At 39.8% G+C, this 24,068-nt stretch overlaps 1 protein-coding gene across 1 annotated transcript in view; it reads left to right on the top strand.

Moving 5' to 3' along the window:
• XRCC5 (X-ray repair cross complementing 5) overlaps positions 1 to 24,068 on the top strand; it is a 95,283-nt gene that overhangs the window by 13,978 nt on the left and 57,237 nt on the right. Inside the window, exons 7-13 of the mRNA XM_045853674.1 lie at positions 829 to 943; positions 7,393 to 7,531; positions 11,419 to 11,531; positions 15,567 to 15,629; positions 19,396 to 19,533; positions 20,388 to 20,478; positions 22,742 to 22,875. Coding sequence (XP_045709630.1) covers positions 829 to 943; positions 7,393 to 7,531; positions 11,419 to 11,531; positions 15,567 to 15,629; positions 19,396 to 19,533; positions 20,388 to 20,478; positions 22,742 to 22,875 — 793 coding nt within the window. The remainder of the gene's footprint in view (positions 1 to 828; positions 944 to 7,392; positions 7,532 to 11,418; positions 11,532 to 15,566; positions 15,630 to 19,395; positions 19,534 to 20,387; positions 20,479 to 22,741; positions 22,876 to 24,068) is intronic.

The raw sequence follows: 24,068 nt of genomic DNA, 5'->3' as shown, positions 1-24,068 counted from the left end.
CATAGTGTAGACCGTATGCTTTGAACGTGTTTGGTCATTAATTACTTTGTTCTTTGTTTTAGTGACTACCACAAATTCCAAATATTGCCCATCATCTTCTGTGTTGTGTTTGATTGGGGGCCAGGCAAAAATAGAATTGATCTGGACTTATGTTCAAATGGAGTAACACTTTACAATGTGTTTGCTACCCCTCCCCAGTAAGACACCTAGAGTTTTCTATATGCTTTACCTTAAGACTGAAATACAGACTGGTAAATAAACTCATTTACCCCCTGGAGAGTCTTTATTTAACTCTCTCCATTATACATTATGTGCATGCAAATACACATGTCCTTTATTGAAGAGAATTGGAATTAATAAGAACTGTAGGGTTGTGGGCAGTGATGTTGTAGGACGGTACGCGCCCAGTGGTGTCCTAGATAGAGGTTCTTATCCTCAGGTCTGTGGCTTTCAGGAGTTGGGTGAACCCTTATATTGCATGCAGCCTCATTTGTGAATGTGCTTTTATCATATCCTGAGAATGTCCTTGGTCCTGAAAAAAAAAATGTTACGAACAACTGGTTGAGTTGAAAGAAAAGATTGAATAGGGGAAGATAGAGATGATCATTTTCATCTGTCAGTGAAGTAGTTCAGCTGCTTCCTCCTGAGCCAACTCCATTGGACCCTGGCCCTCTCCCAACTCGGGATCGCCACATCCCTGCCATCCCCTGCCACTCTCCTCTCTGATCAGCTGCAGTTCACTCCTCATCCTACAGAACTAGCGCACCGTTTCAGTACTATTAGCAGTTTAAAATTGTTGCTTTCATTGTGTGTTTTTCTTTACTTAAGTGAGAGTCTGAGACAGCTGTGCGTCTTTAAGAAAATTGAGAGGTCTTCCATTCCTTGGCGCTGTCAGCTGACCATTGGCTCCAATTTGTCGATAGAGATTTTGGCTTATAAATCGGTAAGTGGTTGGTACACAATTTTTAAAAACAAATGTTACCTGCAGGTAAATATGCTTACATAAGGATCTGACAGTCCGTGTGTGGGTTATTCAGTACCATAATGACTGCTTCCGTGGCTGCTCTCCCTGTTTGTATCAGTTCTGTCTCTCTCTCAGGAAAAGACATGCAAGGAGGGTGTTTTATGAATTGTTTCTGATGGAGACTGGTCCCCTCCTCTTTCTGTCCATTGATAGTTGTTAGTCATGAGTTCCAGGCCTTTCTCTCTTCCTCCCTCTCATTTTTTTAAAGAAAGAAAATGAAATGCGTTAAGTTCTGCCATTATAGTATCACAGCAGAAATATAGGATATACACCAGAGTTACATCTGATGTATAAATCTCAGTTACATCTGATTCCATTATTAATGATCTGGTAGTAACAGTGTCTATGAAGTATCAAAAAATGTTCACTTGTTACTGTGAAATTACCTTTTTTAATACACGTATGTATTAAAAAGTTTGTACATACCTTCAAAAATGAGTTACTTTAGCTGATTATTTGTTAAATTCTAATTTGAGTATGTGTCTCTGATCTGTGTCTTCACATGACCCTTTTTGCCTTTTTTGATTTAAATGTGCAAAGTAAATATATAAAAGCAGTTAAATACACAAAATGCACAAAAACATGTGTTTATATAAATTTATATATTATAGTGTTTTTTAACATATTCAGGAACTTAATTCCAAAACACACTACAAACCCATGAAATCTTTGCAGGTTCTTTTTCTTTTCCTTCTTTTTATTATGTATTGGTTTCAGGGGTACAGCTTAGTGGTTGGACGATCATGTACTTTACAAAGCGCCCCCTTGATATTTCCAGTACCCTAACTGGCACTGTACGTAGGTATCGCAATATTATTGACTATATTCCCTGTGCTTTACTTTCCCATGACTATTTAGAAACTACCAATTTGTGCTTCTCAGCCCTTTACCTCTTTCACCCTGTGCCCCAGTGCCCCCTCCCCGTGGCAATCACCAGTTCTCTGTATCTGTGAGTCTGTTCTTGTTTTGTTTGTTTATTTTGTTCTTTAGATTCCATACATAAGTGAGATCATATGGTATTTGTCTTTCTCTACTGATTTATTTCAGTCAGCATAATACCCTTTAGGTCCATCCATGCTATTGCAAATGGTAAGATTTCATTCTTTTTTATGGCTGAATAATACTCCATTGTGTAAATGTACCACTGCTTTTTTATCCACTCATCTGTTGATGGGCACTTGGGTTGCTTTCATAGCTTGGCTATTGTAAATAATGCCACAGTGAACATAGGGGTGCATATATTCTTTCAAATTAGTGTTTTGGGTTTTTTTGGATAAATCCCTACAAGTGGAACCACTCAGTCATAAGGCAGGCCCATTTTTAATCTTTTGAGGAAACTCCATACCGTTTTCCACAGTGGCTGCACCAGTCTGCATTCCCACCAACAGTGTGCAAGGGTTCTCTACATCCTCCCCAACACTTGTCATTTGTGGATTTATTGGTAATAGCCATTATGACAGGTATGAGGTGTTATCTCACTGTAGTTTTAATTTGCATCTTTCTGATGATTAGTGATGTTGAGCATCTTTTCATATGTCTGTTAGTCTTCTGTATGTCCTCTTTGGAGAAGTATCTATTCAGATCCTCTGCCCATTTTTAATTGGATTGCTTGTTTTTTTTTAATGTTAAGTAGTATGAGTTCTTTATAAATTTTGGATATTAAGCACTTTTGGGATATATCATTGGCAGATATGTTTTCCCATTAAATAGGTTTTCTCTTCATTTTTTAAAATTATATTTTATTGATCATATTATTACAGTTATCCCAATTTTTCCCACTTTTCCCCCACTCCCTCAGGCAATCCCCATACCTTTGTTTGTGTCCATGGGTCATGGATATAAGTTCTTTGGCTTCTCCATTCTCTATACTGTACTTTACATCCCCATGACTACTCTGGAACTACCAATTTGTGCTTCTTAATCCCATCACCTTTTCACCTGTTCCCCCAAACATTCATCCCATCTGGCTGACATCAAATCGTTCTTGGGATCTATGATTCTGTTTTTGTTCTGCTTTTTGCCTCATTTGTTTTTTAGCTTCAATTGTGATAGCTATGTATTTGTTGCCATTTTACTGTTCATAATCTTGATCACCTTGCTTTTCCTAAATAAGTCCCTTTAACATTTCATATAATAATGGTTTGGTGATGATGAACTTCTTTAGCTTTTTCTTGTCTGGGAAGCTCTTTATCTACCCTTTGATGTTGAATGATAGCTTTGCTGGATAGAGTAATCTTGGTTGTAGGTTTTTATGTTTCATCACTTTGGATATTCCTTTCTAATCCCTTCTAGCTTGCATTCTTTTCAGGAATCAGCTGGAAGTCTTATGGGAGCTTCCTTGTAGGTAACTCCTGCTTTTCTTTTGCTACTTTTAAGATTCTCTCTCTATCTTCAACCATTGGCATTTGATAACGATGTGTCTTGGTGTGGGTCTGTTTGTGTCCATATTGTTTGGGACTCTCTGTGCTTCTTGGACATGCATGTCTATTTCCTTCACCAAATTAGAGAATTTTTCTTTCATTATTTTTTCAAATAGATTTACAATTTCTTGCTCCTTCTGACACCCTTATGATATGAATGTTGGATTGCTTGAAGTTGTCCCAGAGACTCCTTATCCTATCCTCATTTTTTTTAAATTCTTTTTTCTCCTTGCTGTTTTGGTTGGTTGTTTTCTTCCTTATGTTCCAAATCATTGATATGATTCTCAGCTTCATCCACTATACTGTTGATTCCGTGTAAATCAGGGGTATCAAACTCATTTTCACTGGGGGCCACATCAGCCTCACAGTTACCATCAAAGAGCCAAATGTCATTTCAACTCCTTAACTGTTAAGGAGTAGTTACATTTATACAGTCCTAAAATTATTTTGGCCCTTTGAAGGCAACCGCAAAGCTGATGTGGCCCCTGGTGAAAATGAATTTGACATCCTTGCTATAAATTGTTCTTTATTTCCGTTAGTGTATCCATTGGATCTGACTGGATCTTTTTTATGCTGTTGAGGTTCTTACTAAGTTCCCTGAGCATCCTTATAACAATATTTTAAACTCTGCATCTGAAAGATTTCTTATCTCCATTTTGTTTAGTTCTTTTTCTGGAGTTTTGTTCTGTTCTCTCATTTGGGCCATGTTTCTTTGTCTCCTTGTTTTGGCAGCCTCCCTGTGTTTGTTTCTATGTGTTAGGTAGAGCTGCTTTGACTCTGTATCTTGGTAGTGTGGCCTAATTTAGTTGGTGTCCTGTAGGGTCCAGTAGCATAGCTTCTTCTATATTCCAAGCTAAGCACTTGAGGTGTGCCCTTTATGTGGGCTGAGTACACCCTCCTCTTGTAGTTGAGCCTTGGTTGCTGTTGGCAGGTCAGTGGGAGGGATCTACCCAGGCCAGTCAGCTGCAAGGACTGGCTGTGACCACTGACTACCAACCTCTGCCCCCTGTGGAGGATCAGATGTGCACAGGTCCACTCCATAGAACAGGGCTTACTTCAGCAGGGCTCTGGTGCCCTCTTGTGTTCTGTCTGGGGCCACTTGGCATAAAATAAAGCAATCTACAGCTGGCTGCTTCTTGTGCTGGGCTTGCAGGTGCCCTAGTGAGGCCAGGCTGTGAACCAAGGCTGGCTGCAGCTAGTGCCAGGCCTGAGGCCACTTAGCAAGGTATAGGGGTGTGCTGAGGCCAGCTTGCTTGTTTGAGAGGATATGGAAAGATTAGAAGCATATGCCAAAACAAGTCGTTCATATGGTAAAGCCACTGTAACTGCTCTGGGTGGGGCCATAGTTGGGTGGGGCAGAGTCTCATGGAATCAGCAGGGTAGGGCAAACAGTGTTAAGTGGAATCTCTAATGTGGTGCCTACTGTGCTCTATGGGGCCAAGGCTCAGGAGAGGAGCAGTGACCTCTGCCAGCAGTTTTGTCTTGAAGAAAGCTGTCCCTGAACTCTTGCCCTGAAGCCAGACACATCAGTTCCTCCCCATATGCCACTGGTGCCTTTCAAGCTACTGCCCTGGCGCCAGAGCCTGGAAGGAGTCAGTCTGAGTAAATCCATGTGTAGGCCTTTTAAAATGAACTGCCTGGGAATCCAACAGTTTCTTTCGCCTACTCAGTCTACACTGGTTTTTACAGCCAGAAGCCACGGAGACTATCATCCTGGCCCTGGAATCCTGGGCTGGCAACCCTCGCTCCCAAGCTATCCCTCCCATTTTTTATCCATAACGCGTGGATGTAAGACCAGCTTGTTTCACATCTCCGTATCTCCTCTCCTCCCACAAGTCTGGATGGATGTGGTTTCCTTTTTAATTCTGTGGTTGCAGGACCTTGATTTCTGCTAGTCTGAGTGATGGTTGTTCTACAGTTTAGCTGTAATTTTGATGTGCTTGTGTGAGGAGGCAAGCTGTGTTTACCAAGGCTGCCATCTTAGAGATCTTTCTCTCCATTTTTTTGATGGTTTCCTTTGCTGTGAAAAATTTTCTAGTTTGATATAATCCCATTTCTTATTCTTTTTGTTTCCCTTGCCCAAGGAGATACTTCAAAAAAAATATTGCTAAGAAAAATAACAGAAATTTTACTGCCTATGTTTTCTTCCAGGGTTTTTATGGTTTTGAGTCTTACATTTAAGTCTTTTACCCATATCAAGTTTATTCTTGTACAAGGTGTTAGAAGGTGGTTTACCTTCATCTTTTGCATCTATCTGTCCAATTTTCTGAGCATCATTTATCGAATAGACTATCTTTGCCCTATTGTATGTTCTTGCCTCCTTTGTCAAATATTAATTAATCATACAGACGTGGGTTTATTTCTGCCATCTTGGAGATCTCTCTCTTCATTTTTACCATCTTTGGGATCTCTGTTCTGTTCCTTTGATCTCTATATCTGTTTTTATACCTAGTGCTATGCCATTTGATTACTGTAGCTTTGCAATATAGTTTAATCCTGGTTGGTGTGATTCCTCCAACTATTTTTTCCCTCAAGATTGCAGAGGCTATTTGTTGTGTGTGTGTGTGTGTGTGTGTGTGTGTGTGTGTGTGTGTGATTGCATATAAATATTTGGATTATTTGTTCCAGTTCTGTGAAATAAATCATTGGTATTTTGACAGAGATTGTGCTGAATCTATAGATTGCTTTGGGTAGCATGGACATTTTAATGATGCAATTCTTCCTATCCACAAACACAGTATATACCTCCATTTATTAGTATCTTCAATTTCTTCTTTTAGTGCCTTATAGTTTTCTGAGTATAGGTATTTTACTTTCTTGGTTAACTTTATTCCTAGGTTTTTTTGGGGGTGGGGGGGTCTGGTGCAATTGTAAATGAGATCGTTTTCTTACTTTTCCCTTTCTGATAGTTCACTATCAGTATATAAAAATGCAACTGATTTCTGAATATTAATTTTGTATTCTGCTACTTTACTGACTTCATTTATCAGTTAGGGTTCACTACATACAGTATCATGTCATCTGCAAATGACGAGAACTTAATTTTTCCAATTTGGATGCCTTTTATTTCTTTCTCTTGTCTGGTGGCTGTGGCTAGGACTTCCAGTACTATGTTGAATAACTGGTTAAAGCAGACCTCTCTGACTTATTCCTGATGTTATGGGAAGCACTTTTAGTTTTGCCCCATTAAGTAAAATGTTAGCTGTGGTTTTGTCATATATGGCCTTTATTATTTTGGGATTTTGCAGTTACTTCTTTCTTTCTTTTTATCTTTTTAAAGATATTATTTATTTATTTATTTTTCAGAGATAGGGGAAGAGAAGAAGAGAAATATCAATATGTGGTTGCCTCTCGCATGCCCCCCACTGGGGACCTGGCCCACAACCTAGGCATGTGCCCTGACTGGGAATTGAACCAGTGACCCTTTGGCTCACAGGCCCACACTCAATCCACTGAGCTACACCAGCCAGGGCTACTTTTTTCTTTATGGTTCCATCAAGGCCTAGAATAATGTTCCTAGGAATTGAGACTAATCTTCACTCTTTCTTCTTATTTCTAGTTTTTTTTGTTTTACTTTTGAATTTTCTTACTGATTTATGACTGCAGATAGGCTTCTTTCCCTTTCTTTATTGGAAAACTGCAGTTAACAGATATATGGACCTCTTTTATTAGGTGGTCTGAGAATTTTATATTGAAAGTGCTTGAATATATATATATACAAATATTAATATATATCTGTAGATTACCCAGGGGGAAAGATGAAATATAGAAGGAATTACTAAAATTTCTACAATAGGCAACAGCAAACAAAACAATTCAGTCAGATTAATTATTCTGGATTTTTTCTGTGGAGTGTATATTAGATTTTCGCCTTTTGTTGATTGGAATCCTAGTTTTCTCTGTTTTCTATTTATCTATTAATTAATTTATTTATTTTTTGGAAATAAGATGGTGCAGGAGAAAATTATAACATCCTGGACAGTTGTGGATGCAAGAACCCTAAGAAAGGAAGATATACAAAAAGAAACTGTTTATTGCTTGAATGACGATGATGAAACTGAAGTTCCAAAAGAAGATACTATTCAAGGTATGCCAGTAAGAATTGTGGCTGATAGACCTTCATTAGTGTATTCAAAGTCATACAGCTTCCCTGGCTGGTATGGCTCAGTTGCTTGGGAATTGGCCTGCAAAGCAAAAGGTGACCTGTTCAATTATGGGTCAGGACACATGCCTAGACTGTGGGTTCAGTCCCCAGTTGGGGAACTGTGAGAGTTAACCAATAGGTGTTTCTCTCTCATATCGATGTTTCTCTCCCTCTCTTTCCTCCTCCCTTCCCCTCTCTCTACAAAATAAATTTTAAAAAAATAAAAAATATTGGGGCCCTAGCTGGCGTAGCTCAGTGGATTGAGTGCGGGCTGGGAACCAAAGTGTCCCAGGTTCGATTCCCAGCCAGGGTACATTCCTGGGTTGCAGGCCATAACCCCCAGCAACCGCACATTGATGTTTCTCTCTCTCTCTCTCTATCTCCCTCCCTTCCCTCTCTAAAAATAAATAAATAAAATAAAATAAAATAAAATAAAAATAAATAAATAAAAAATAAAACAAAGTCACACAGCTAGCAACCAGCAGAACTTGAACACAGGGTTGTCCTTCAGAGTCTGTGATTTTACATACTGTTCTGAATTAGGAAGGGCTTTGAACAATAGGCTGAAAAGTTTATCCTTAATTTTAAAAGCAACATGGAGTCATTTATAGTTTTGAGGAGCAGAGTGTCATTGGGAAGATTAATATGACAGCTGGGTGTAGGATAGATTGAAAGAAGAATAGATTAGAATTGAGGGAGCCAGTTCTTTTAGTTGCAAGCAAAATAAAGCAGTTCTGGTTATCTTAGGCAAAAGGGAAATTTATTGATGGAGCAATACAGATGGAATTGTTAAAAAGGCTTAAGTTCAAAGAGCATAGACATGCAGTTTTTCTGTCTTAAACTTTTTGCAGTTACTCACATACTCCCTTTGCTTGCCCTTCACTTTCTACCCCCATATATGCAGAATTCTATTTCTTAGACAGAGGGACTAGTATGTGTGGGTAAAGGAATGTAGTCATATGTTGTCATCTAGCCTATACTTTTTGCCATGAACGAAAGTTAGAGTTATTGATTTACCCTTTCAGTAGATGAATAAAAAAACCCAGGACAGTTTTTAGCAGCACAGTTGACAATAGCGAAGTGCTGGAAGCAACCCAAGTGCCCATCAGTAAATTAATGGATCAAAAAACTATGGTACATCTACACAATGGAACTCTATGCAGCAGAAAGAAGGAGCTCCTACCCTTTGCGACAGCATGGATGGAACTGGAGAGCATTATGCTAAGTGAAATAAGCCAGGCGATTAAAAATAAATACCATATGATCTCACCTTTAACAGGAACCTAATCAACAAAACGAACAAGCAAGCAAAGTATAGCTAAAGACATTGAAATTGAGAACAGGCTGACAGTGATCAGAAGGGAGAGGGGAGGGGATGAAGGGGGAAAAGGGTGAAGGGTTTACAGGAACAATTATAAAGAACATGTGGACAAAAACAAGGTGGGGTGGAAATGGGGGAGGGAGGCGGGGAGGTTTGTCTGGTGGGAGGGGTGGGGGTAAAAGGCAGAAAATTACTTGAAAAACAATTTTTAAAAATTGTAAAAATAAATATAATTAATTAATTAATTAATTTAAAAGCCTAGGACAGTTTTCATTAGAATTTTGAAGTTACTAATAAATGATTCAAGTAAGGTGTCTGATGACAAGGGAGAAACAGCTGGTAACATACAAAGGCGCTCCAATAAGGCTAGCAGATGATTTCTCAACAGAAAAACTACTAGCTGGAAGGGAATGACACAAAATATTCCAAGTAATGAAAAAGCAAAGACCTGCAACCAAGACTACTCTACCCAGGAAGGCTCTCATTTAAAATGGAAGACAAAATAAGGAACTTCCCAGACAAAAACAGGTTAAAGGAGTACATCTCCACCAAACCAGCATGGCAAAAGATGCTAACAGGACTACTTTAAGAAGATGAAGAAAAAGACAGATCAAACTATCTATTTATAGGACAAACTATCCAATTAAAAAAATGGGCAAAGGAGGACATACAGATGGCCAGCAGACATATGAAAAGATGCTCAACATCACTAGCCATCAGAGATGCAAGTTAAAACCACAATGAGATATCACCTCACACCTGCCAGAATGACCATCATTAATAAATCAACAAATAAGAGGTTCTGGCGAGGATGTGGAGAAAAGGGGACTGTAGTGCACTGTTGGTAGGAATGCAGACTGACACAGCCACTGTGGAAAACGGTATGGAATTTCCTCAAAAAATTAAAAATGGAACTGCTGTTTGACCCAGTGATTCCACTGCTGGGAATGTACCCTAAGGATCCCGAATCACCCATTCAAAAGAACTTAAGCACCCCAATGTTCACAGCGCTATTTACAATAACCAAGCACTGGAAACAGCCTAAGTGCCCACCAGTAAATGAGTGGATCAAAAAAACTGATACATTTACACAATGGAATACTATGCTACAGAAAGAAAGAAGGAACTCCAGCCTTTTGTCGCAGTATGTAGGGAACTGGAGAATATTATGCTAAGTGAAATAAGCCAGTCAGTGAAAGACAAATACCGTATGATCTCACCTCTAAGGGGAATCTGATGAACAAAATAAACTAATGAGCAAAATAGCACCAGAGGCATGGAAACATGGAACAGTCTGACAGGGACCAGAGAGGAGGGAGGAGAAGGATGATGGTGGAAAGAAGGGCAACGGGCGAGTCAGAGAACATGTATGAATGACCCGTGGGCATGGACAGCGGTGTGGGGATGGACTGGGAGCAGAGGGGTGAGCTGGGTGGAGGAGGGCAAAGGGGGAGAAATTGGGACCACTGGAATGTAATAACAATAAAAATTTTTTAAAAGAATGTGTTCGATGACAGAAAACTTACAAAAAATGTTTGGTTTCCCTATCACTCTAATGCCACGTGTGCCATTCATTTCCCTGTTGATTTGTTGTTGGAATTTTTAAAAAGACATATATAAAAGTAGAATTTTAAAAAATTAAATATATAACATCAACAGATAGACAGGAACAAATACATCACAGACTCTGCCTCACACACACAACTTCCCTAGTTTCTTGGAGTAAAGGTGCATATACATTTTTTTTTCTTCTACCAAAAGCCAGAATCCTTGGATTTTGATGATTCTTCTCCCCACATAATATAGATAAGATTATGTTTTGAAAGGGCATGACCTTCCATAGAGCAGAGAGGCCCTGGGACAGGGTGGGAGTTTTTTTTAAGAAGCCAAGAGCCTATATTTATGTGAGTAATCTAAGTAATTGGAAAAAATAGACAATCTAATCCCAGAAATAAAATAAATTTATATGCAGAAAAATATCCAGCTTATCAGTTGAATGTTTCTAAATAAAAGAGTTTTGGCTTCTTCCATTGGGCACTTAAATATCTGCAGTATGCCTTTTTGAGAACATTTTGTTTTGAAAATTTCCTATGGGCATTTTTCTCTGTGGGTCTGCAGGTTTCTGAGTAAATGTGTTCTTGTAATTATGTTTACAAATCATGGTTGTACTTTAGTCAGCCATCTTTTATCTTTGGAGGATAACTAGTTCATCGCATTTGCCGCACTCTTTCCTCTAGGCTGGATAATCATTAAGGTAACTAGATTGCAGAGTACGTACTTAAAAAATGTAATTAGATGTTAATCAACTCAATATTACATATATTTGTTTGTGTATCTACTGCTTTTTCCCCATTTCATCATAAGGGGCAGAAATTTGATGTCGGGGAATAGTATATGGAGGCTTGATCTGGGGTGTGCATGTGTTGCCAATGTATGTAGAGGGCTAATTTCAGCTGGTAGAAAATGAGGCCCTCGTATACTTAACAGATGCTCTTCTCTTACTCTCTAGGGTTCCGCTACGGGAGTGATATCATTCCTTTCTCTAAAGTGGATCAGGAACAGATGAAATACAGATCAGAGGGGAAGTGCTTCTCTGTTTTGGGGTTTTGTAGATCTTCTCAGGTACAGCACTTATTCTACTAATTGTAAACAAAATAAATGAGCTTTTTTCTTGCTTTTATTTGAGATGGTGTGATTTTGACTGCTCCTTTTATTTATAATATATGTTTATTTTACTTTTAGTTTTTCTGAAATGTAGTCTGGGAGTTATTGTTACTGTCCTTAATTTTTGAAGAAAAAAACCAAATTGTACAAAAGTCAGAAAAATAGACTCAAATAAAGTCACTTTTTAGCTTTGCTGTCAGAAATAGCTCATAATATCCTTAAAGAAACAGTATCTAGTTCTTTGCTACTGTATTGCTTTTTCTAAACTGTTATATAGAGTATTTTATAGGAACGAAGGCCTAGCTGGGTTTGAATGGCCATGGACATCTTAGCATATCATTGACTTATGCCAGTCACCATTCATCTTCATGCTCAGCAAAGAGGTCCAAGATGTGAAACTTGTTCATACGTGGTATCTGTTTTAGATACCAGTGCAGAGATACACAAAATAGACACAGCGGGAAATGCCGGAATTCACCGAAGGCCATAGGATACCATGTAATATCCTAGAAAGGGTTTTAAAGATTCCGGGAGATCTTAGATGAAATTGTTTTGAGGTAGGCAACCAAAGGGAATAAGTTATAAAATGTATCTTTTCAGGCTCTATAGGGATTAAAAAATTTTGTTGATTCTAGATGAATTCAATTGAGAATTATAATAAAAATAAATATTACCCAGTATACTGGATTTTAACTTCTTTATGTTGCTTAAGCAAATAGTCCCTGTGTAATTGAGTGTTAGATTAATTCAGTGGGATTGGGGAGAATGTTTTTCATGATATGCCCAAAATGTTACACACTTTTTTGAGACTCATAAGCTGAAAATTGGGAGGATTTACGTAAAGCGATGAGATTTGAATGGCGAAAATAAATACTTTTTGGCAGTTGAGAGTCTCTAACAATTTTCTAACAAATTACACTAACCATGCTTTCCATAAAAATGAAATTATTCATTTTGGGAGGTATATAAACTTAAAACTTATGGTCGTTAATGACAATGCTTGTGAATCTTTTCAGTGAAACAGAACTATTATTCAGACCTGTTTAAAGAGACTGGCTTATTGGGAAGTGGGTCTTCTCATTCCAGACAGGCAGAAAAGGTCTGTCCAGAACACCTGCAGGTGTCATTCAGAACTCACAAAATGGAAATCACCTGTGCCTGGGTGGGAGTGGGGGCCTCTTTAGCTGAATGGTAAAACAGAGTGAGCTAAACAAGAAGGTACTTTCTCCATTTTCTAAATTTTTATTAACTTGTTGGGGCGACATTGGTTAATAAAATTATGTAGGTTTCAGGTGTTCAGTCCTGTAACACATCGTCTCTATGTTGTGTTGTTCACCACCCAAAGTCAAGGCTCCTTCCATCACCATTTGTCCCCCCCTTCCCCTCTTATCCTCCGCCACCCCAGTTCCCTCTGGTGGTTACCGTACTGTTGTGTCTATAAGTTGTTTTTTTTTCTTTTTTTTGGCTTAATTTCTTTACCTTTTTAAGATTTTTATTAACTTAAAGTTAGCTTTTAAGTCATGGATTATTTTTCTAAATCATTTTTTTTAAACCCTAAATTATTTTTATCTTGAGTACAGTCTCAGATAGGTAGAATGAAGATAGTAGCTACTATTTATTGGGTGATTATAATATTTCAGTCAGTATACAAAGCATTTTATATAACTTCCCATTTAATTCTTTTATGACCTTAGAAGATGGATGCCATAATATGTATTTTATACATTAGGAAATTGAGCTTCAGAGCTGTTAAATAACTGGCCCAAGGTCACATTGCTAGAAGGTGGTAGAGGTGGGTTTTGAACCAAATCTCTCTGACTCCAAAGCCTGTGCCGTCGATCAGTTGTAACCTGCCCCCAGATGCATGGTCTAATTTTTTTTTAACGTTTATTTTCAAGGTGTTATTTATTTATTTTTAGAGAGGGAGAAAGAGAGGGAGAGAAATATCAATGTGAAAAGAAACATCCATCAGCTTCCTCTCTCACGCCCCCAACTGGGGACCTGGCCCACAGCCCTGGCATGTGCCCTGACCAGAATTGAACTGGTGACCTTTTGGTTTGCAGGACGACGCTCAACCCATTGAGCCACATCACTCAGGGCTGGACAGTCTCATTTTTGAAGTTTAATTTTTATATAACCACTTTCATGTATTATCTTTTTCTTTAAATCCTCACCCAAGGATATGTTTTTATTAATTTTAGAGAAAGAGGAAGGAGAAAGAGAAAAACATCATTGGTTGCCTCCCACACATGCCCCAACCGGGGATTGAAGGATCCAGCCCACCACCTCTTTTGGTGAATGGGATGGCTGTCCAACCAACTGAGCCCCCGGGCCAGGGCTCATGTATTATTATCTTAACAAATTCACACGCATCATCTTAAGGGCAGGTGTTTTCCATATCAACTACGATAAAGTATAAGCGTGCACCTTTTAACAGACTAGTAATTATCTTTAATAAAATTACATATTTTTTCAAACTCCTTTAAAATGAATGAAACTAATATTTCCAGATTGAATTGATATGAAACATTTCGTTATATAAAATAGGGTTTTTGGTTTGGGGTATTTTTTTTTTTTTTTGAAATGTGGATTACTTTTTTTTTTTTTTTTTTAATTTTAAAAGTCCTTTCAATTTGTCTTTCTCCAAGTTGTCAGTGTTCTGGGTATCTAATTATAGGATGGGTAAGAATTGAGCCAGAACGTCCCCCAAATGTCTGGCTGTCTTTTGAAAAGTCATTTAGGTGTCTTAGGAAGAGATATCATTAGCTCTTCTTTAATCAGTCAAGAACTATTACAAATTCTGATGGGAGGGCAAGTCTATATAAATATAGCAAACTAAAAATATAGGATTATTCCCATATTTCTTCAAATAATGGTTTTCAAATGGGGACTGGTAATGGAGATGGAGGGTATTTGAATTGCATGGGCCTCACCCCCACACCTTTGAGACTTAGTCTTGAGCTGCTGTTTCTATGAAAGTGCTCATAATTTCTCGGCTTTAAAGGCAGGAGGGGAAAAGACATTTTAGAATCATTGCCTTATACAGCATATGGCATGATCTTATAAATAAGCTTCAGGCTCAAGATGACATGGATCAGAGAGAAGTTGGTCTTGTTCAGTAGGGCAGTCGGTTATGATATTGGGAACTCCTCAGTATTCATTTCCTAGTCTTTGACCTCTCTGACACTGTGCTAGATGAGTGGCTTAAAAGGGGAAAAAGGACACATAGTATTTACTTTTGCTCTAGTAACCTTTCCTCCAGTCCTGCCCTTCTATTTAGTTCTTTGCACTGTTCTCTTAGCAATTTATCATTGCTTTTAGAAAGATGAAGTCTAAACCACTTACTTTTGCTGATAGGAGACTTTGTGACCTGATCTTCGCTAATCTCATTTTCCCCTCTACCCTTGCACTTGTGGCAGTGTGCTGCTCCAGACGCAGTTCCCCAGCTGTCCTTGCTGTGTTTTAGGTCACTGTAGACTTATTCACACTGTTTATCCCTGCCCAGGACACTTGTGCCCAGCCTTTTTCATCTCAGTTTGTACACAGCCTTTAAATCTTAACTTAGGTGTCACCATTTGCAGAAGCCTTCCCTGGCCCTTTGTGACCAAACCAGAAGCCCTTCTTACGTGCTCTCGTGGCACCAAAGTGTGTGCTGTATTATATGATTATACTTGTGTCTTCTTGTGGCACTGTATGATAGTCCTGCACTGTAGCTAATCTCGTATTTGTCTGTCTAAGCTCCTTAGGGCAATCTGTATTGTGTTATTTATTGTGTTTATAGTGCCCAGAACAATGTTTGATGCATAGTAGGTGCTCAGATATTTATTGTGTTGAATTTAGTTGAACCTCAAGGAATATATTGTTTCTAGCACCTGTGTATGTTTTTTAGTAAGAACATTTTGAATAGGATTTCTTAATAATGTGTGGCATTATGATTTTATTCGTTACTTAATTTTGGATTGAAACCAAGTCTTTCCTCATTTATTCTTGTAGGTCCACAGGAAATATTTTATGGGAAATCAAGTTCTAAAAGTCTTTGCAGCTAAAGATGACAAGGTGAGTTGTATTGCCACAGAATTGAATTGCCATTTTTAAGGGAGTTGGTCAGAGCGTTTAACTCTGAAAATGAAGAAATAATGCACTAATTAGTCATGGCATGAGCACAAGGCCTGAGGACATAGCCCTGCAATTGGACGTCAGGTGAGTGTTGAAAACAGAAACATCTGGCAGAAGGAAAGGGGAAAGTGGGGAGGTACAGAGGGTGTGGGGGAGTAAGTGGTGGTGGAAGGAGACTTGACTTGGGGTGGTGAACACACAATACAATATGCAGATGATGTGTTGTACAGTGGTACACCTGAAACCTGTGTAATTTTACTAACCAATGTCACCCCCATAAATTCAATAAAAAAAAAGAAAAAAACATTTGAGTTCGTACATTTAGTATGGGAGCTTATAGTCAGATGTTCAGAGAAGTTGGGGTCAGGTTGACGTTTTCATTTGCACAGACACTGAGCGGGTAGTGCTGGCTCCAAGCCTCCTGGAGGCGTGCTTCCCTGACTCACTGGACCACTTCTGTCATTGAGAACTTTGTCTTTTCCAACCCCTCCCTCGTTCTTCCTCTCTTCCCACCTTCCCGAGAGAGTCTATTTTCAGGCTGGTTTCTGCCTGGCTAACAACCCATGGCTTTTGCATCCTATACTCACACCTGCCTTCTTTAAATATTTTCTGTGTAGCCTCCAAGTCAGAACTTATTTCCTTGGAGATGTTGATCTAAACTGGAAGATTACAATCTAATATCTTCTTAAGACTGCTGAAGCAAGTTTCCTAATCCTGGAAGCATTTGCATTTAAAATTAGTAAACTGGGGGTAAAAGGCTCGTCTGGGGTGAGGGGCTGGGTGGTGGTATGAGAGATCTAGTCCTCTTAACCCCCTTTTTCTCTTCACTTCTGAAGGATAGCTGACCGCACATCTAGGGAATGGGTGTGCCATTGTTCTATCAGAACAGTTAAAGTTGGAGAAGAAAACACTTGGCTTTCACTTACTACACAGATTCATTAGCGCACACTAGGCATCTGTGAACCCTCAGATTTGAAACTCCTAGTTCATGAATTTCTCTTGAATCAAATCCTGCTGGTAATCACGCAGTCCTGGTATATATTGTCAACACATCTTAAGTGCATTTTTCACTTCTGTTGACATTGTAACCCGTGCTTATTTTCCCTTCACACAGAGAAATTCCAATCACTTCCTGTGCTTGCACATCACAAAGCCGTGGTCACCTTGACATGCTAGCCAAGGGCAGCCTCGGGGCTGGCACAGTGGAACTCCAGCCTCATGCAGACTCTGTAGCTCACAGGGGCACTTGAGTTTACTCAAAAAAAAAAAATTTATCTACTAATGGGAAAGGGTTACTTTTTGTGTTGGTTCTTGATGTCATAGTTAAAGAGTAATATGAACTAATTGGAGCTTATGAGAGAAGCAGAGGAGTAAGAAAATTATGCCATGCGAGCACTTCGAGGAAAGATTGTGTGGAGAAGACTTGTGTGGATCGGTAGGGACGAAGGAGGAAGGGCAGGCGTAGTAGCCCTCCTCATACATTTAGAGAATTATTGTGTGAAGTAGAAATTAAACTGTGCTTCCCACCAGAGGGGAAGTTGGAACCAGCAGCTGGTAGTTTTATTCAAGACCAAGATTTATTTTGTCACTAAGGACTGCTGTCCGCAAATGGGTCGGTTACTTGTGAGGTGGTCAGATCCCTGTTCCCGCAGGTTTCCCAGCAGAGTCTTTGCTGCCGCCAGTCAGATGCTGGGGAGGAAATTCCTCCCTCGTGTGGGTTGTTAAATCATTAGATGAACACTTGTTCAACTCAAGTACTCTGTGATTCTGTGAAAAATTCCTTTTTAAAAATGTTTTCTCTAGTCATTAACATATAATTATTTTTTGTATGGAGAATCTACACTTTTATGTGCCAATCTGCACTGTGTGTGGAAGAGAAGGGGGGAGAGAAAGGAAAGGAAATGGAGCTTTGGTTGAGTTTCCTTCCCACAGGTGTAGTGTTGTGTTATAGTGTAGCAGTCATTCAAGACCTCATTGTTCCTTCTTTACACATCCCAGTTGATCCTATCAGAGACATCCAGATAAATGCTTGCAAACAAATTAGAAGTAATCTCTTCCTCAGACTCCCATTGTGCTTATCTGGTATCTCTTAGGGGACATGTTAGGATATACACATTCTGTATTTGGTACACTTCTCCTGTCTGCTAGTAAAAATGTAGTAGCTCGGTGAGATCAGGGACTTATCCTTGTCTTCGTACAGGCCCTCAGACAGGGCCTGGCAGAGAGTAGGCACTAAGTAAATATTCCTTGAGTTGAACGGAAAAGGTAATGAATCTATCAAGAAATCTGTAGAGGATTTGAAGACAGGGTATTGAGGTCATAGGTTTTTAGTGCAGGAACTGGGAATATGCACAGATAACTTCGATAAGGGTTAGCTATGACACTGAAAAGTACAGGTAACGTGTTCGGGGAGTAATGGAGAGGGAGAGAGCTGGCCAAAGCAAATCTGAAATGGGGAGGGTATCATTTACTGAGCCTTAACAATGCAATCAAAGCTAGAGAGCCATTTGGAGAGTTGGAGGTGTTCTTCTAACTAGAAAGAAATCATGTGAATAAAAAGCTAGAGGGGGGAAAGCATGAGACTTGCCCAGGGTTAATGGTCAGCTCACTGAGGCTGGGATCGAGGAGCCATTGGAGGTTTTTGTGGAAGGGAGTGACACGGTCAGCTCTAGGAACGGGAGGCAGTGACGGAAGAGAACGGATAGATTTCAGAGATGGCACAGAGGTAGAATTGGTAGTTTGGTGCGCACTTGACGGTGAGGGGTGGATAAGGTGGCATTATCGAAGATGCTGGAGCTCCATGCTTGGTCAGCTGGGCAGTGGTGTCCATGGAAGTAAGGAGTAGAGGAGGAGAGTGGGGAAAAGATAGTATGTTGTGGTCCTGAACAGTTTGAGATACCTGAGGTATAACCAGATGAGATACTTACCAGCTAGTAGGTAAGTAAGTCTGGATCTTAGGAGAGTTTTAAAGCTAAATATACATACTTTTGATTCATGAACTGGTGAGACTGGATAAAACAATCCCCAGCTAGAGTTTTAAAATAAGAAGAGGAGGGAAAGGTCAAGAGCAGAATGTCAAGATTAGTTGAAAGAAGAGAAGAACAGGGGAGGAGTGGCTCACAGAGTATGATAATCAGGGGGGAGAGTTGTGTCTGAAGCCAAAGGGGAGGAAGTGTAGAGAAAGGGACGGTCAGAGGCCACTGAGAGGTCAAACAGACGGGAAACGAGGGTTCAGCAATTAGAAGGCTGTGGGTGACTGAAGAGGGTGACTTCAGTGAGACCACTGGGTCAGTAGCTAGATTAGATTGAAGAATAATTGTGTTCTAAGCAGGGACAACTATAAGACAATTGTTTCATGGAATTTAGAGGTAAAAGGAAAGGAAGATATTGATAGTCAATTTATGGAGAGAGGGACAAAAAGATTTGGTTTAGGAAGGCTGAGACTTGAGTATGTTTAGAGGGTGCGGGTATGAGTTCTGAGGATGAGGAAGATTGAAGCGATAAGAGGGAGGATTTAGATAACGAAGTTCCAGAAGAGGTACAGTAAGTGTGATCAAATGCAAACGGGTACATTGTGGCCTTGAAGGGGGTTGAGGGCACTTTTGAAAAAATCCGAAACCAGAAGGAGGTGGAACAGGGTCTTGTGGTTCTGTTGTGAAAATCCGCCCGCCTTGGATGTGTGTCAATGGGAGCCTCTTCTCACCAGGCGGCAGCGGTGGCCCTGTCCTCCCTGATCCACGCGCTGGATGAACTAGACATGGTGGCCATAGTTCGATATGCCTATGACAGAAGAGCTCATCCTCAAGTTGGCGTGGCTTTTCCTCATATCAAGGACACCTATGAGGTAAAACCCACAGGGCTTTTATTCATGTTTTTTTCCCCCTCTGTGTTCTTTATTCTAAACAGTGTGTCTCAACTGTTAATGCATGTGGGAATCACTTGGGGGAACTTGTTAAAATGAAGATTCTGATTCTGTAAGTCTGGGGTGGGGCCTGGGATTCTGCATTTCTCACAAACTCCCAAGTAATGAAAGTTGCAATGAAAGAACATAAATTGATTAATAACATAAATACATAGCTGTGTAAAGGACCTTTAAACCAAATCAGTAAAGGTTAACCATGACCTCCTGTTTGCCCAATCCAGTGACTTTCTCTTGGTTCTCATCCTCTCTGATGTCTCAGAACCTAACAGGAATAGAGATTAGCTCTGTTTTTCTTACAGCCACCTTTATTTACTAGGGATAATGGTTGAAGATGTGATTTTATCATGATCCGTGTGAAATTCATTTTATTTAGGGCTCTCCTGTCTAAAATACAGGTCTGTATTCCTTACCACTTCCTGTTTTTCAAAGAACTTACTATGGCAGAACTGGAAAAGAGACCAAAAATATCTTGACTTGCACATCAGCCTTCCAAACACCTTAACTCTTCCCCTTTGTTGTGTAGGTCATGCATTTTGCAGGTATTCTTTGGTAGTCATTCTTTGAAGCATGCCTTTTACATTTCATATTCTGTGTACTGTTTGCCATTGTTTGCGGCTAATAATGGAAATCAAAACACTTGACTTTCCATATGCCAGCACGAGCCATCTGATTTTCAAAATCCTTTTCTTGTGCCACTTTCACAGCGTTTGGGGCCAGTTTTATATTTCTCCACTAATTTGGTTGTTTTTACTTTTACCTCCTTTCTTTCTCATTAGTGTTTAGTGTACGTGCAGCTGCCTTTCATGGAAGACTTGCGGCAATACATGTTTTCATCCTTGAAAAATAATAAGAAATACACTCCCACAGGTGAGTTTATTTCCATTTTGTTCACTGATTGGCTCTAAACACAAACTATTCTTGGGAAATCATCTGTCTGTAGTTGCTGGTTGGGGCCAAAGTTTCACAGGGTGAATTAGTTGGATCCAAGTCACATAATACATGGTGATGATGAAGGTGGCTCATCATGTGTCTTTCCAGTAATAGAGATAGGCTTGTCCTAAACTCTCCAAGTGCTCTCTAGGTTCCCCCTTCTGACTTAGGGCTGTGCCTGAGGAGCAGCTCGCTAGGAATGGTTGTACGTTCTCTAGTTGTAGCAGGTTTGCCCTCTGCTGATTGAGTTGGCATGTGTGAGCAAGCCTGGGACTTTGGTGTCCTGTACAAAATATATTGTAACTTTGACTTGAGAAGTGATAGTGCTGGAGATTACCTTTTCTCTTTACCCTTTCTTTGTAGCTTACAGTAACAGTTCAAGTTCCGTGGCTCCTTATTTCCAGGAGTTACTTTTAGCTCGATGAAGAATGGCCTTTATTAAGTGTCTGGCTGCAAATTCCAGGGTGCTACCCAGAATGATTCTCACAGACACACACCCTGTCTTCCAGAGAGCTCACAGTTGAAAATAGTTGTAATAATGGGCCACATGTAGAGAACATGCCAAAAAGAACATAAAATGATGAGTAGATGTTTTACTTTACAAGTTATATCTGTGTCAGTATAGTATTAGGGAACTGCAAAGTAAGTCTCAAAACTGGGATCTCTCTGTATGTTTCTTTGGTTAGATTGTGTAGGAAAAGTGTGCAGAGAAAAGCCCAGAAACAAATGGATTTCTAGGGCTTGTATCTTCTTTCAGAAATGGGTCACTCTGCATCAAGGTGGAAGTAAGCATGGACTTTAATATACAGAAGCTGCCGATGTATTAGGGTTCTTTCTCTACCTCTCCAAATTTTAAATAAGTAGGACACTTAAAAAAGAGAACTTCGTTGAGAGATCAAGGACATACACCATTCACTCAGGACCTAAAACATTAAATATCTCTTATCTGTTGATTTATTTTGTATGAGTTGACATATTTTTGTTTGTGTTTTCTCCATTGGAAAAATGTATTATGAAAACTGTTTGGCGTATTTCCCAAGCTGACGTTTAAGTAGGGGTGTGCAGTGCTCAAGTGAGCTGGCCTGATACTAGCTTGTGATGATGGCAAATGGAAGTCACTAAATGTTCACACACAGGCAGCGTCTACTACAGTTGCCAGGTGGACCCTGCAGTCATCAGCTTCAGGTGGTGATGGCTGGGCCAGTGCCTCAGCCTCCCCTAGAAAGTCCAAAAACAGGGTAGAAAGCATTCATGGGAAATAGCTGCCTGCTCTTTCATTTTGTAGTAGCCGTTCAGGGGGGACATTTGAAAAGGTGACGAATAGAAGCATAATGGACATTTTAGGAACCACTCACTCTTTTTCTACCTTTTGCCTAGTGACTGTGAATGATCCAGAAATAGCGCCTCAGCTTTTAGCAGCTGAACTGCTGTGCGAATCAGCAGAATGAAAGTCACACATGGGAATTTAAGGAGAAGCATTTTTGGAAGCATTACCTTTCATTTACATTGCTTTGGGCTGTGTCATTTTTACTGAAGAGCATTTGCTTTCTGTTCAGTATTAGGAGAGACATAAAGGAAGTCCTGTTTTTGCTCTTGAGGATCTTTGGAGTTTGAGTGGAATGGCATAAGGCATGTACACTGGTGTGCGTGTGTGCAGTTTGTGAGAGGAAAGAGCTCATTCTGATCTGGGGAGATGGCAGAGGAATCTGCTCTCCTGGTCCAGTGGTGTCTTCCTGATGCTCTGCTCTGGTACAAGTTGTATTAAGTCCTTATAGAGTTAATGCTTCATTACCAAAGGGCTTTTTTCCTTTAACTAATTACTAACTTCTTTCTGATATTTTCACTGAATTCAGAATGTTTTTGATTGCCATAGGCAGGCTGGGTTTTGTGTGGCTGTGGTGCATTCCTCTGTGACAAACTCTTTTGCTTTTGTTATGATATTCCACTGTCAAATGTTCGGTGAATGGTAGAGCTGGAGGGGACCTAAGAGACCAGGTACTCTAAATAACTCTTTTACAGGTAAGGAAACCCAGGTTCAGGTAAATGGTTTGCATAACTGGAGACTATTTTTGGCAGAGCCAGGGCTGTATAGCCCACCACTATTGCTGGGAATCACTGTGAGTGGAAAGCATGTGTTTTGGTGAAAAACAGTGGAGGTGGTCATCTGTCCTTTCTGCTGCTTTGTTCACCCTTGGTTTAGAGGCGCAATTGAGTGCTGTGGATGCTTTGATTGACTCCATGAGCCTGATAAAGAAAGAGGAAGAGGAAGACACCATCGAAGACTTATTTCCAACCACCAAAATCCCAAATCCTCAATTTCAGAGATTATTTCAGGTAAGAAAGGGAAGATGAACCAATTATATTTTTTTTAAATGAAAGAGAACCAAGTGAAAAATTAGGGTAATTGGCCAGTCAGACAAATGTTTTTGTCCTCTGAGGGCCTCTGTTCTACGTATTTCATAGAAGCATGCCACCTTCTTCTCTCTACTAAGAGAGAAAAATACCCTGAGCTTTTAGGAAGAAAGAAATCAAGTTAGGATGCTTTCTTATATTTACACAATGGAATTCTATGCAGCAGAAAGAAAGAAGGAGCTCCTACCCTTTGCAACAGTATGGATGGAGCTGGAAAGCATTATGCTAAGTGAAATAAGCCAGGCAGTGAAAGAAAAATACCATATGATCTCACCTTTAAGAGGAACTAAACAACAAAACAGACAAACAAGCAAAATATGGCCAAAGACACTGAAATAGAGAACAGGCTGACAGAGACCAGAGGGGAGAGGGGAGGGAATTTCAGGGGAATTTCAGGGGAGAATGGGAAGGGTTTACAGGAACAAATATAAAGGACACATGGACAAAAACTAGGGGGGGTAGTGGAAATGGGAGAGAGGTGGGGACGGAGGGGTGGGTGGGCTGGGCTGGGAGTAAAGGACAGAAAACTGTACTTGAACAACGATTAAAATAAAATTAGAAAAAAAACTTAGGATACTTTCTATTATTTTTTTTTCCTGGAGAAAGGTGGGGTTTTGTTTTTTTTTTTTTCAGGAGGGCTTAATAAAAAGCATATTCTTCTTTTATGCTTTTTTCCAGTTTTTTCTCCTCTATTTTATGTGAATGAGACTTTTCTGTGTTTTTTTAATCATCTAAATAGTAGAGTTTTTATGAGCTGTATAATAATCACTAATAGGGAAGAAGTGTTCCAGTGCCACATTTGTTAAAGATGTCATAATTAAAGGTAGCATGGAAGTCAGATAAAGGAGTTCTAGTATGAAGTTATTAAAGAGTAACTAAAATAAAGGAAAATGTAAAATATGAATTTCTGAATCTTGTGCTAAAGGAATTGGAAGGCGGAGCTTGGATTAAGAGGAACTGGGGAAGCTCACAGACAGCTGACTCCCCCTGAGGAAGGGGAGGAGTCAACCTGGGTGTCGGGGAAGAGTACTCCAGTTCTGGTTTCAGTGGCTGGCTGCAGGGCAGCAAGGCGGCAGGACGGCAGGGTGCGGGCTTCTCTGAACCCCTGAAAGCTG

This window comes from Phyllostomus hastatus, unplaced genomic scaffold (genome assembly GCF_019186645.2).
Source record: "Phyllostomus hastatus isolate PE091 unplaced genomic scaffold, TTU_PhHast_1.1 phas_contig_137, whole genome shotgun sequence".
Classification (NCBI taxonomy): Eukaryota; Metazoa; Chordata; class Mammalia; order Chiroptera; family Phyllostomidae; genus Phyllostomus; species Phyllostomus hastatus.
Note: the sequence above shows the minus strand (reverse complement) of the source record. Positions and strands in the feature narration are given on the sequence as shown.